The sequence below is a fragment of the Sus scrofa genome, chromosome 1 (assembly GCF_000003025.6).
Source record: "Sus scrofa isolate TJ Tabasco breed Duroc chromosome 1, Sscrofa11.1, whole genome shotgun sequence".
Lineage (NCBI taxonomy): Eukaryota > Metazoa > Chordata > Mammalia > Artiodactyla > Suidae > Sus > Sus scrofa.
In genome coordinates, this window is record NC_010443.5 from 113286955 (window position 1) to 113300562 (window position 13608).

At 41.1% G+C, this 13608-nt stretch overlaps 1 protein-coding gene across 1 annotated transcript in view; it reads left to right on the top strand.

Annotated features, from left to right (window-relative positions):
• ADAM10 (ADAM metallopeptidase domain 10) overlaps positions 2526–13608 on the top strand; it is a 118461-nt gene continuing 107378 nt past the window's right edge. The window contains 1 exon segment of the mRNA NM_001130531.1: positions 2526–2580. Coding sequence (NP_001124003.1) covers positions 2526–2580 — 55 coding nt within the window.

The following is a 13608-nucleotide window of genomic DNA, read 5'->3' on the forward strand; positions in this document are numbered from 1 at the left end:
TTTTATTGGAGTATAGTTGATTTACAGTGTTGTATTAATTTCAGGTGTACAGCAAAGTGAATCAGTTACACATACAAATACACCTAAATACATGCATCTGTTTTTTCCCATATAGGTTATTACGCACTATTGAGTAGATTTCCCTGTGCGATACAGGAGGTTCTTGTTAATTATCTACTTTATACAGTAGTGTGTGTATGTTATTTCCACCCTCCCATAGCTTCTGTCTTTTTGACAACAGTCATTTTAACAGTGAGGTGATATCTCATTGTGGTTTTGATTTGCATTTCTATGATAATCAGTGGTGTTGAGCATCTTTTCAAGTACCTGTTTGCCATTTGGATGTCCTTCTTGGAACAATGTCTGTTAACTTCCTCTGCCCATTTTCAGATTGGATTATTTGCTTTTTTGCTATTGAGTTGTAAGAACTCCTTATATATTTTACATATTGACCTCTTATCAGAAATACAATTTGCAATTTCTCTTTCTGAAGTTTGTCTTTTCATTTTGTTAATTCTTCTACTGTGCCAAAGCTTTTAAGTTTGATGTAGGCCCACGTATTTCTTTTTGTTTTCGTTGCTTGTGCTTTTGATATTATATCCAAAACATCATCACCAAGATCAACATGAAGCTTTTCCCCTGTTTTCCTTTAGGACTCTTACAGTTCCATTTCTTACATTTGTCTTTAATCCATGGAATGCATTTTTTTTTTTTTTTTAATACTGCACTGTGGCATATGGAAGTTCCTGGGCTAGGAGTTGAATCAGAGCTGCAGCTGCTAGCCTACACCACAGGTGTAGGATCTGAGCCGCACCTGCGACCAGAACCAATGCTTGTGGCAACACCAGAACCTTAACCCACTGAGCAAAGGCAAGAGATCAAACACACATCATGACAGATACTATGTCCCATTCTTAACCCACTGAGGTACAGTGGGAACTCCTGAAATACAAGTTTAAAGACTCAAAGTGAGTTACTGAGAAATCAAATAGAAGCTTCAAAGAAGTTGGGGTGAGGGATGGATTAGGAGCTTGGGGTTAGTAGATGTAAATTATTACATTTATAATGAATAAACAAGGTCCTACTGTATAGCACAGGTAACTATATCCCATCTCCTGGCAGAGACCATGATGGAAAAGAATATAAAAAGAATGTAAATATATATGTATACTGAGTCACTTTGCTGTACAGCAGAAATTGGCACATTGTAAATCAACTATACTTTAGCAAAAAAAAATTAAAAGAAAAAGAAGCTGGAGTTCCCATCGTGGCGCAGTGGTTAACGAATCCGACGAGGAACCATGAGGTTGCGGGTTCGGTCCCTGCCCTTGCTCCATGGGTTAATGATCCTGCGTTGCCGTGAGCTGCGGTGTAGGTTGCAGACGCGGCTCGGATCCCGCGTTGCTGTGGCTCTGGTGTAGGCCCGTGGCTATAGCTCCGATTTGACCCCTAGCCTGGGAATCTCCATATGCCGCAGGAGCGGCCCAAGAAATAGCAAAAAAAAGACAATCAATCAATCAATCAATCAATTTAAAAAAGAAAAAGAAAAAGAAGCTGGAGTGAAGGAAATTTGAGAGTTCTCTTCCGAGATGGAACCGAGTGAAAAAGAGGATATTTGTTGGGGGGTTGGAGCGGCAGTACCCCCGTGGTTTAGGCTGCGGGCTTTTAGAATGCTTAAGGCCTGGTCTGAGACACAAATTTGTGAAGAGTTTAGAGAAATATGGCTTAGGCTCTGTGTTTTCCGCTGTTTGAAGATCGTTACATTTAGGTTCTGCTCATTGGTGGCTGTCGCCAATATAATTACCGCTTGTTGGGACTTTGCTTTTGTTTACTTGGTAGACGTCGCGCACCCTAAGAAGCAGAAAGAAGTAACCAAAATTTCCATTCCCTGTGAAGTTAGTAAGTGGAAAGCGGCCACTCAACATCCCTCACGCTCACTTTTAACCCAAGGGACAGCCCTCAGCAGCACTAAAATAAAATCCTCTGTGGTCTGCAGAGTTGCGCTCCGGTGCGGGGGCGGGGCCCCAGGAAACCCCGCCTCCCAAGCCCAATCCCAGCTCTCCGCCGGCGGACAGGAAGCGGCGGCAGGCCTAGCAGCCCGGGAACTGGCCCCGGCACGCATGCGCGCGTCCCTGGGGTGCCTGGGGGAGGGGAAGGGGCGGGCTGAAGGGGTGCGGCTCTGCCTGCCGGTTGGGCGCCCGTGGGTCACGTGGCAAGGAAGGAGGCGGAGGTCCCGGGCTCGGGGGAGGGAGGTAGAGAAGAGGGAAGGAGCGAGGGAAGGAAAGCGGGGAAGGGAGGAAGGAAACGAACGAAGGGGAGGGAGGTCCCTGTTTTGGAGGTGCTGGGAGCTTTGCCGGCCCCTGAAGTGGGGCGAGAGGGAGGTGCTTCGCCGTTCTCCTGCCGGGGGAGGTCCCGGCTTCTCTTGGAGGCTCTGGACCAAGCCTCTTCAGCTTCTCCCTCCGGATCGATGTGCTGCTGTTAACCCGTGAGGAGACGGCGGCAGCAGCCAGCAGCGGCAGCGGAAGATGGTGTTGCTGAGAGTGTTAATTCTGCTCCTCTCCTGGGCAGCGGGGCTGGGAGGTAAGGCGCGATACCAAGCGCCGGGGGCGCCGTGAGCACGGCGTACCGCGCGGCGGCAGCGGCGGCCGGGCCGAGCGGAGCCCGGTCGCGCGGCGCGGTGGGCGCGTCAGTCAGCCTCGCCGGCCGGCGGCGCCACTCCGGCGCGCAGCGCTCCCCGCTCCCTATTGTCCCCTGCGCCCCAGCCGCCTTCCCTTCTCTGGCGGGCCGAGGAGGCTCCTAGCCTCCGACGAGGCCTTCCCCACCCCTACCGCCCCAGCAGCAGGGGAGGCTCGGGTCGCCTGCCAGAGAAGCAAAGTCGGGTCGCCAGGCGAGAGCAGTGGAGCTCAGGCCGGTGGCACTATCTCTCCAGCCTGCTCACCAGACGCCGGGGCGGGCAGCTGCCTCCGGGCCGGCGGTCTTTGCCAGCCTTGTCCGGCGCTCACCCTCTTCACCCGTCCGCCCCCGGCCCCTGCCGGGTGGCAAATTCCGGAGTCCACTCCGCTGCGGAGAACCGCTGCGCAGGCTCGTGTGAAGTTGCGATATTTATTGTTGTTTACCCGGCGCGGCGATCCACACCGACCCGGTTCTGCAGAGGGGCCTCCAGTGGAGGGGTAGCAGTGGTCTGCTGCTTGTCTGACCTGGGAGGTTACCGCTCTCCATAGTTCGCCGCCGCTGCTCCGTTGTTTGGAGAGAGATAGCAGGAGGGTGTGCTTCTCTTCTGTGAAAACATTCCGTTGCCCTGGAGAAAGGGTTTGGTGGCGAGAAAGATAAGTCGTTAGTTACGGGCTGTTCATTGATCTGTAGGCTGGATTGGGTCTTTTACAGGGACAGTGCCTGGGTGACCCAACTTGAAGAGTTTTTTTAAACTGTCAGGTGGAGTAGACATATTGTGTAGTTAGGGGATTGTCAAAACAGTTGCAACTCTCCACCCCCCAAATTAGAGTTAAAATTGCTGAAAGCGCTAATTTCTTGATCACTCGGTTTTGAAGGCAGTATTTATTTCCAGCGTATCCCAGGACCAACTGTATCATTTTTGTTGTTGTGTAAAGTGTTTTATTTTAGGTTAACTTTTTGACTTGCGCATAATAAAGACCTCAAAGTATGTTTAAAAGCATTGGATTGAAAATTTTTCTGGAATGCTTTGCATGAGTAAAGACTAATTTGATAATTTAGGAAATAGCGGAATGTTTCATGTAGTGGATTGTTTTTGTTTCTTTGACTTTGACTTAAGACGTTAGAGCCAAGTATGTTCTTATCCTGCTTTTGTCTTAGTCTGAGGGTGATACTTTGTAGATGGACTAATGTAGTTTGTAGAGTTCATTTTCTAGAGAAACATTTAGATTAGGAGCGTCTAATAGATGTTTAGTTTGAAGTAGCTATGCTGGAGACCCTCTGCAAGGGCCTTTTCTTTTACATTTGTAGTTATGTTCTAGATATGGCTTCAAACCACTTTTCTGTTTTTGTTAGGATTTCCATGAGGTAGTAAAAAGTCAGGCAAACCACGTGAGGCAGTTTAAACTACTGATGAGTAGTAGTATATAAAACATCTTTTGTTTTTAAAGAGTGAAACGGTAAGAATTGAAACTGGTGTATTCTGATGGTTGAAGAAAAAGCAAATTGAGGGCATAATCTTTGTAGGCTAAGACCTTTGTTAATAATTTTATAAATTCAGAACTCTTGGAGTCATGAAATATTTTGCATTAAACATTTGTTAAAAGACTACTTTTTGATGTTTAATCAGAACTTTTTCAAAAAGACACTAAGAAATCTTTCATTTTAAAATTAGTATTAAGATTGTACCTTTTGGGTACTGGAAGATATTTGTAACTTTATTGTGATATATAGTATTTTTTTCTACAGATCTGAGCTATTTATGGTCAAGTTTATAAGAAGTTTATATGAGGATAATATGTAGAATAGAATACATTCAGATTGTCTTATGAAAAAATAAGTATGTGTAGATTAGGAGAAGCTGTAGTGGAAATAAAACTTTAAATATAAATGACATTTTAGGTACTTAATAATCCTTTTTAGTTGCTTTTCCCTATCTGATTAGTCAGTCACTGTTTGAGTTATTTTTTTCTTGCTCTTAGTGTGAAGGATGGGCAGCTGGAAAAGAGAATTAATGTGTTTGGAACCATAAAACTAAACTTTCCTAATGCTGCCGGTTTCTTGCACATGTCCCAGCCCATGCTGTATTAGTGGGAAGATTCTGTAACTTTTCTAGAGTTTAGTGTTAGTATAGACACATACTCGAATATATGCATAAAAATGCCTTTCTTTTTTTTTTTTTTCTCTTTTTTTTATGGCTGCACCTGCGGCATACGGAAGTTCGCAGGCTGTGGGTCGAATCAGAGCTGCAGCTGCCAGCCTACACCACAGCTCGCGGCAATGCCAAATCCTTTAACCCAATGAGTGAGATCAGGGCATGAATACTAGTCTGGTTCTTAAGCTGCTGAGCCATATTGGGAACTCCTTTTTCTTTATTATAGGCAATCACATTAGAAATTTATTGGAAGTATTCTGATTAAATAAAGCCCAAAGAACTTTTATGTGTAAATTGTGCTTTCTAACACAGATATATTGGTGAGTTGATGTTTTTTCTTTCTCCCCCTTAAAAAAAAATTGGTGTGTTTGAGAAGTCAAAAAGTATTTTAGCTCTAGCAGTAAATTCAATCCTGTGTTTTGGTTTAATGAAATCATTCTTTGATGAACTTTAGAGTAGGATATGTTTTTTTTATATTCAAAAATCTAGTGCGATTGCTTTGCTTTGTACCATGCATTATAAAGAAATAGATTTTCTGGAAGTTTGTGCAAAAGTGTTAAAAATATCAAAGCTTAAGCTTTTATATACAATTTCTCTCACTTCTCTCAGCAAGTAAGGATCTATGAAATTAGTAAAAGAGACAGACTTTTTGTCATTATCTTTGTTTTTATTTGTTTATTTATTTATTTGTCTTTTTAGGACTGCACATGTGGTATGTGGAGGTTCCCAGGCTAGGGGTGGAATTGGAGCTGTAGCCACTGGCCTATGCCACAGCCATGCCAGATCTGAGCCGTGTCTGCAACCTGTACCACATAGCTCAAGCAATGCTGGATCCTTAACCCACTGAACGAGACCAGGGATTGAACTTTGGTGCTCATGGATGCTAGTCAGATTTGTTTCCACCAAGCCACCATGGAAACTCTGAAGAGCTCTTACTCTTCATCTTTTTAACCTCAGATAGGAAATCCAGTTAGCTGTATCATCTTGAGAAGGTCCATTTTAAGCCATCCGCTATATTAACTATCTTCTCTCTGTATGTATGGGACCTCTCTGAGTAGCAGGGTATGAGGGAAATGGGCAAGGAAAGCACCTCTTTCTTTTCTGATCTTTTTATAACTTAAGATCTTCAAGGATATTTATTATCTGATATCTTTTTTTTTTGGGGGGGCGCATCTCTGGCATATGGAAGTTGCCAGGCTAGGGGTCGAACTGGAGCTGTAGCTGCCTGCCTACACCACAGCCACAGCAACACGGGACCTGAGCCACGTCTTCAACCTACACCACAGCTCACGGCAGCGCTATCCTTAACCCACTGAGTGAGGCCAGGGATCTAACCCGAATCATTGTGGATACTAGTCAGGTTCATAACCTGTTGAGCCACAACAGGAATCCCTATCTGATATCTTTTAAGTTATTATCCTAAAAGCTTGCAGGGTGAGCAGGGACAGTGAAGGACATTTTTGTGATATCTGTGGTGTATCTGAAATTGTGTTAAAAGTTTCCCTTTTCAGTATTTGGTACTGTGGCTCAGTGCGTTAATGATCCTGCTCCTCTCTGTGGAGGCACGGATTCGAACCCCAGCCCTGCATAGTGGGTTGAGGATCTCACTGTGGGAGTGTGGGTTTGATCTCTGGCCTGGGTGTGACCATAAAAAAGAAAGTTTCACTTTTCAACGTTTATGAAATAATGGTGATATTTTATATGTGACGAAACAGTCTGGAGGAAATACTTTTTCTGACATCATCCACTTGCTAAGTGGTAGATTAAATTAAACATTCAAACCCAAACCAGTTTGACCCCAAAGCCTGAGTTTTTTACCCATTGCCCCCATACTTTTTTGAAAGCACTTTCACATGTTAGCTCAGAGGCGGCCTCTGGACTGAACCACCTTAGTGATGTGTTTTGTTTGATTTGCAGTGTCTTTACGTTTCAGCTACTGATTAGCATTGGAAAACTGGGAGATTTCTCAGTGGAGTTAATAGATTTCTGTATTTTGGGGGAACACTTGAAAATCTAGTCACTGCTGGGCTGTATTTCTGTTGTCTGGGGCAGAGTGGTAGAGCAGTAGCTGCCCTGTGAGTCAGCGTGGGTCCCTTCTTTCTAGCTGGTACTATGCTTCTAGCTGGCCTGTTGTACTCATTTTTTGTTACCTACCTCAGTTCTTACAGGTATGTTATTTGCATCTCTTCCCTGGCTTTATCTTGCATAGATAACAACCTTAAAAAAAATTTTTTTTGGACTGTGACCTGTTATCCAACTTTTAATATGTTGTTTGTAATTCTTAATTTTTTAATAGTCCTAAAAATTTGTTAATAAAAACTGGCATACACAATGCTTTTTATCGAGTATTATGATATTAGATGTTTTTAAAATCCTTGTTTTCATTATAGTAACAATTTGGAGGTCTTAAAGAATGATATTTATAATTTTTCCATGGAGTGTCTGTTGTGGCTCAGCAGAAACGAATCTAACTAGTATCCAAGAGGACACAGGTTTGATCCCTGGCCTTGCTTAGTGGGTTAAGGATCCGGTGTTGCTGTGAGCCGCGGAGGTAGGTCACAGATGCGGCTTGGATCTGGCATTGTTGTGGCTGTGGCATAGGCTAGCAGCTGCACCTCTGATTCGACCCCAGCCTGGAACCTCCATGTGCCGTAGGTGCGGCCCTGAAAAAAAAAAGAATATATAATTTTTCCACATATCTATCTCAGTGAGCAAATAAGAAACCACTTCTTTTCTAGTGGGATGAGACTCAGGAAATAATTTGTTGAGGGTTGTATAGATAACTTAGACTTTTTTTCTTTTAAGAATAGGTTATAAACATAAACTCTGTTTTTGAAATTAAGAAAGTGAAATGGAGTAATAAATTCAATAAGCTCCAGTTTTCTAACATTATTGGGCAGTGACAGGTTTGGCTATGAGACGATTCCTGTATAACAAGTCTCTGAGACCAGACTTTGTAAATTTTTGGCTTTTTTTTTTTTTTTTTTTTTTTTTTAAGGGCTGCACCTATGGCATATGGAAGTTCCCAGGCTAGGGGTTGAATCAGAGCTACAGCTGCCATTCTACACCACAGCCAAAGCAACGCAGGATTCAAACTGAGTCTACAGCCTACACCACAGCTCATGGCAATGCCAGATCCTTAATCCACTGAGCAAGGCCAGAGATTGAACCCGAATCCTCATGGACGATAGTTGGGTTTGTAACCCACTGAGCCACAACAGGAACTCCAGTTTTGGCTGTTTTTGATGGAAGTTTTTCTAAGATGTGTTACACATTTACTGTGTCCCTTTTAGATGGATTGAATTTTATCTTTTCTTAAATGATTGAGGTTTAGTATAAGAAAAAGTTATAGTTTTGGGCTAAACTTAGTTTAGCTGTCAATTTTTATACTAGGAAAGGAAGGATAAATGAAAAGAGATAAATAGAAAAGCTGTAATCCTACCAGTTAGATTCCTGTGAGGGCAGTAACACTGCTGTCCAGCAGTGTGAAGGCGTTGCCTTAGTACTAGTAGGGACAGTCATTTCCTAGCTGGGTTGCAGGAAACTGTACTGAGAAGAGTCCTTAGGGAATGTAGACTCCCTTTGATACTGGATGAATTTATTTTGAGGCGTCTACAGTTCCAGCTAAACAATGTGAGAACGTGTACAGTAAGAACATTGCTGTATAGAGTCACCAGTGTTTATTGTATGTCTGTGGCTAGTAGGAGTCATGATGCCGCATGCCTAAATGAGAAGGGAAATAAAAAAACACACTGAGTTTGTCAGAGTAGACAGAAATGCCAAGATATAAAAATAGAATTCCAATTTTGTATTGTAGTTGCAGTTGAAAGGAGGATTTATTGAGCTGAAGGGACATCAATCTGTTAGGGTGAGCTTTTTGAGGTAGTGGAGAATGGCATATAGTGTAGTAAGATGCATGGAGGTTTACTTGCTTGGAATGGAGAGTCCATGGCAGGAAATAGGAGAAATGATAACTGGGCCGTATTGACTGGGACTCACTGTATTCATACAACCTTAGGCCATGATAACTATGAAGTAGAGTATTATAAAATCTTGGTTGTTGAGCAATTGTGATATGATACAGTAAGGAATAAATTAGCTATTTGATGAACTGAGTGAGTCCTGGATTAGGGTATTGATCTTAGAAATAGATAAGGGTACAACAGGAAGTTTTATGGAAGAAAAACTGGTTAAACTTGGCACATGTTTAATGTGAAGCTATCAATTTATTAAGAGCTCACTCTGTGTTGACTTTGGATCATAGAGGCTGTTGCATTGGAGAGAGCGGTTTTATAAAACTTTGAGTTCCTCAGTCTTTAAAGTTGAAAGTGTCTAAGATTTTGAATCCACATTGAAAGTTATAGGTTAGGATGTGTGTCCTCATTGAATTTTATTCTATTTGCAAGCTTTGGTTGGGTGTTGGCTAAAACTTTGCACAACCCTTTCGTAATCTGTGGCTGGTCATTTGGGAAGCATTGCTGTAGGTAGTTGTGAGCTAGAAGTTTTTGTGAGTTTGGAGTGGAGGTGAGAAATTATATTTAAAAATACATATCACTTCCTGTGTGGCTCAGCAAGTTAAAGATCTAGTATTGTCACCACAGTGGCTTGGGTTGCTGCTGTGGCACGGGTTCAATCCCTGGACCCGGGAACTTTTGCATGCTGTGGGTGGGGCCAAAAATATGTTAATGACTATGTTTTTACTTTACAAGTATATATTTACTGCCCTTAAGTTGGAATTAGACTCTTTAGTTCAAGAATATGCTTGATACTGTTGCTTATAAATGAATTGTGAAATTCTTATTTCAGAGACAAATTAGGGGAAAGAATGTGATTTTTGCATGTGAAGCAGATGTACACAAACAATTTGTGTAGCAGAATTTTCTTTCCCTTTACTTGCATTGATGATGGCAAAGGATACACACATACACGTTTTCAACAACTTTGTACTTTGGATTTAGTTTTCTAAAGAATACAGATAAACTCTATACTTACGAATTGAGTGGAATATTAATTTGCTCCCTCTTTTCCTAAGAATTAAGTGAGGTGAGTTTGTAAAAATGCTGAAGATACTGTAAATGGCTGTGCAAATATTCTTAAAAATATATTTTTCTTTTCTTTTCTTTTTTTTTTTTTTTTGTCTTTTTGCCTTTTCTAGGGCCGCTCCCACGGCATATGGAGGTTCCCAGGCTAGGGGTCTAATCAGGATCCGAGCCGTGTCTGCGACCTACACCACAGCTCATGGCAATGCCGGATCCTTAACCCACTGAGCAAGGCCAGGGATCGAACCTGCAACCTCATGGTTCCTAGTCGGATTCGTTAACCACTGAGCCACGACGGGAACTCCTAAAAATACATTTTTCTAAGCCTAATCTCATTTGGAATCTATTAGTTACAAAACATAGATAAATATATTTTTAGAAGTTGAAATACTAGAACATGCTTACCAAACATTAGCAAATAGAATTTAAGAAATCCATAATTCCTTAGCGAACACAGTTCTGTCACTTTTTTATATTAATCATTCAGTCTTAAAAAATGCATGTTATTATGAATTTACATCATAGTATTTATGAGGGTTTTGTATCCTTTAAAAAATTAATGTGTAATTAGAATGTATATGCAAAGTAGACCCTGAAATATTTATAAGTAGTCTAGAGATAGTTTTGGTTGTCACAACTGGAGGGATGCTTTCTAGCATCTAGGAGGTACAGGCCAGAGATCCTGTTAAACATTTTACAATGCATGGGACACCCCACCCACCGCAACAAGGAATTACCTAGCCAAGATGTCTGTAGTGCTGAGATTGATAAACCCTGCTCTTGCAGAAATTTGTCATTATTGCCTTCATCTTATTTCTGATAGCTTGCTGTCTTAATTGATTACTTGAATTACATTAACTTTCCATATTTTTATCCTGTTGAAGCTTTCTTCTTCTAGTCCTCGATGCCCTGCAGTTATGAAAAATTTTTTTTCCCGGCATTTCCCATTCTTTTCATTTTTGAGTTTGTATTTGGGAAGAAAAATTGATTCTGTTAATTTATAATAGTGATTGATAGCTCATGAGGATTCTCTAAAAACCAAACTAAACTAGTTGCTTGTTAACCCAGAAAAGCCATGGATTAGCAGGATTTTAGTTTTTGTGGGAAAGATATTTTTGAGGCACTTAACCAGCAACTTACTCTGCAAAACTATCTTAGTTAGTAGAATTAGTTCTACTCAGGTTCAACTTTTCACACGTTATTTTCTACAAAATTTTTACTCAAGTCCTCAAAAACCTTCATGTCTTTTTCGTAACTCTATCCTTCCTTCCTCTTATTGTTATTGGTAACACCTTTGGCAGAGTTGTTTTATTTGTGCATTCACATTTCCTGGAAGGAGTTAGAGGCAGATGGTTTGGGGTATATAATACAGTAGAGGGGTGAGGTAATGAGAGTAAGTTCACAGTAAAATGTGAGGTGTGGAGGAGTTCCCTGGTGACCTATCGGGTTAAGGATCTGCTGGCATTGTCACTGCTGGGGCTTGGATCATTGCTGTGTGCAGGTCACTGATGTGGCACAGGTTTGATCCCTGACCCAGGAATGTGGGTGAGGCTTAAAAAAAAAAATGAGGTGTGGAGTGGAGGCCAGAGCCATTTTGTGTGTGTGTGTTAGGTGGGTTGAAAGTCTCATAGTCCCTTGTCTGTACTTGTGTCTGCATTTATTTGAAACGGTGCAAAGGCATTTCAAATCAACATAGAAATCTAATTTTGTACATATTTCCATTTTTGGTTTCTAAGGCTGTATTTCATAAGTGCTTGAAATTTAATAGGTTTTAACTATTGGTGTTTTATGTCCTTTGTGATTGATCCAGTTTAATATTAATAGTTTATAATTTCACTTTGAGCCAGCTAGCTTTATTATCTTTAATTCTTAGAAACTAGCTTATCTCAAAAAGTGGATGTAGGAGTTCCCGTCGTGGCACAGTGGTTAACGAATCCGACTAGGAACCATGAGATTGCGGGTTTGATCCCTGGCCTTGCTCAGTGGGTTAAGGATCTGGCATTGCCATGAGCTGTGGTGTAGGTCACAGACTCGGCTCAGATCTGCCGTTGCTGTGGCTCTGACATAGGCCAGTGGCTACAGCTCCGATTAGACCCCTAGCCTGGGAACCTCCATATGCCGTGGGAGCGGCCCTAGAAAAGGCAAAAAAAAAAAAAAAAAAAAAAAAAAAAAGGTGGGTGTGTTGGAATATGCTTATAATTGTAGACATTCTCTCTTATCTCAAACTTTCACTTGTAACTGTGACATATAGATATTTGTAGATAGTGATTTGTCTAGTTTTGTGAAGAAATAGATACTGTGGCTTAAGTTTGAAGCACATTGTAGAAGTAGCTTTTCCAAGACTGCAGTAAAGGCACTTAAGTTTACTTTGAAATATAGGAAAGGACATTATAGTTCCAAGTAGTCTACCTTTGCCATACAAGGGACTAGCTTGGCTAATGGCATTTGGTGCTTCAAGATCAGAATGAATACATATCAAATATAAGAAGCATTGATCAACACAGTGTGATGCCTAAGACACAGTTGATGACTCAAGTTCCTTAGGAAGGAAATAGCCTTTTTTTTTTTTTTTTTTTTTTTTTTGAAATAGGCTTTTGTGTTGGGGAAAAATGCTCTTGGTGCCTAACTTTAAAATTATAAGAGTGAAAAGTCTGTAGAAAACAACTTGATTACAAGTAATTTTTCTGAGGAATGGATGTAATAAGGCTTAGCTTATTCTTAAACATCCTCTCATTTATTGTAATTGAGGTTTTCTGTAAATAGGGAGATGTGCAATGTCAAAAGAGTTTTGCAGATTTTCTTTTCCACATTCTTAAGATTTTGATATAAATGGGATAAAAATAAGTTTATTTCTTATATATGTAATATTGCTATCCCACACAAATATGATACCACCAGCAGAAAGATATACTCTGTTTTTTTTTCCCAGATGTTAATGAAATTTTCATTCTTTGGAATAGAAGATTACGTTTCGGATTTAGCAGTTAAGTAAGAAGCTTTTGTTTGTAAGCATTCCTGCAAAGTAAGATACTGCCTACTCATGGGATGTGGAAAATAATAGTAATGACTAGCATTTATGGCATACTTCTTATATTCCAGGTATGGTTCTTAGGGTATTTTTTGTATTAACTCAGTTTTCACAAAATCCCTATAAGATTCTGTTTTCACAACAATGCTATAAGGTTCCTCTCTAAAAGGTTCATCATCTTAGAAATGAAGGAAATAGGATCAGGGAGGGTAACTTACTCAGGGTTGGAAAAGTCCCATAGCTATTAATCGGAGGAAGCCAGATTTTTTTTTTTCTTCTTCTTCTTTTTAGGCTGCCCTGGGGCATATGGAGTTCCTGGGCCAGAGATCAGATCCAGGTTGTGACCTAAGCTACAGCTGTGGCACCGCCTGATCCTTTAACCCTCTGTATTGGGCTGGGGATTGAACCTGCGTCTTGGCGCTGCAGAGACACCTTGGATCCCATTGTGCCACAGCGGGAGCTCCCAGAATTTTTATATAATCAGTCTGGCTCCAGAATTCATGCTATTAAAAACCTTACTGCCTCTAAGAAACATATCCTTTAAAAAGTATAATGAGGTCATTAGGTTCTGCCTTTGTACGAAGATTGGATCATTTTACCATTAGAGCATAATGTAGGCTCTTTGTACTTACAGTATTGACCCATTTGACTTGGGGTCATTCAAGTTCTTTGCAAGGTTTTTTGTTTTTTTTTTGTTTTACCCTTTTGTTTTTGAC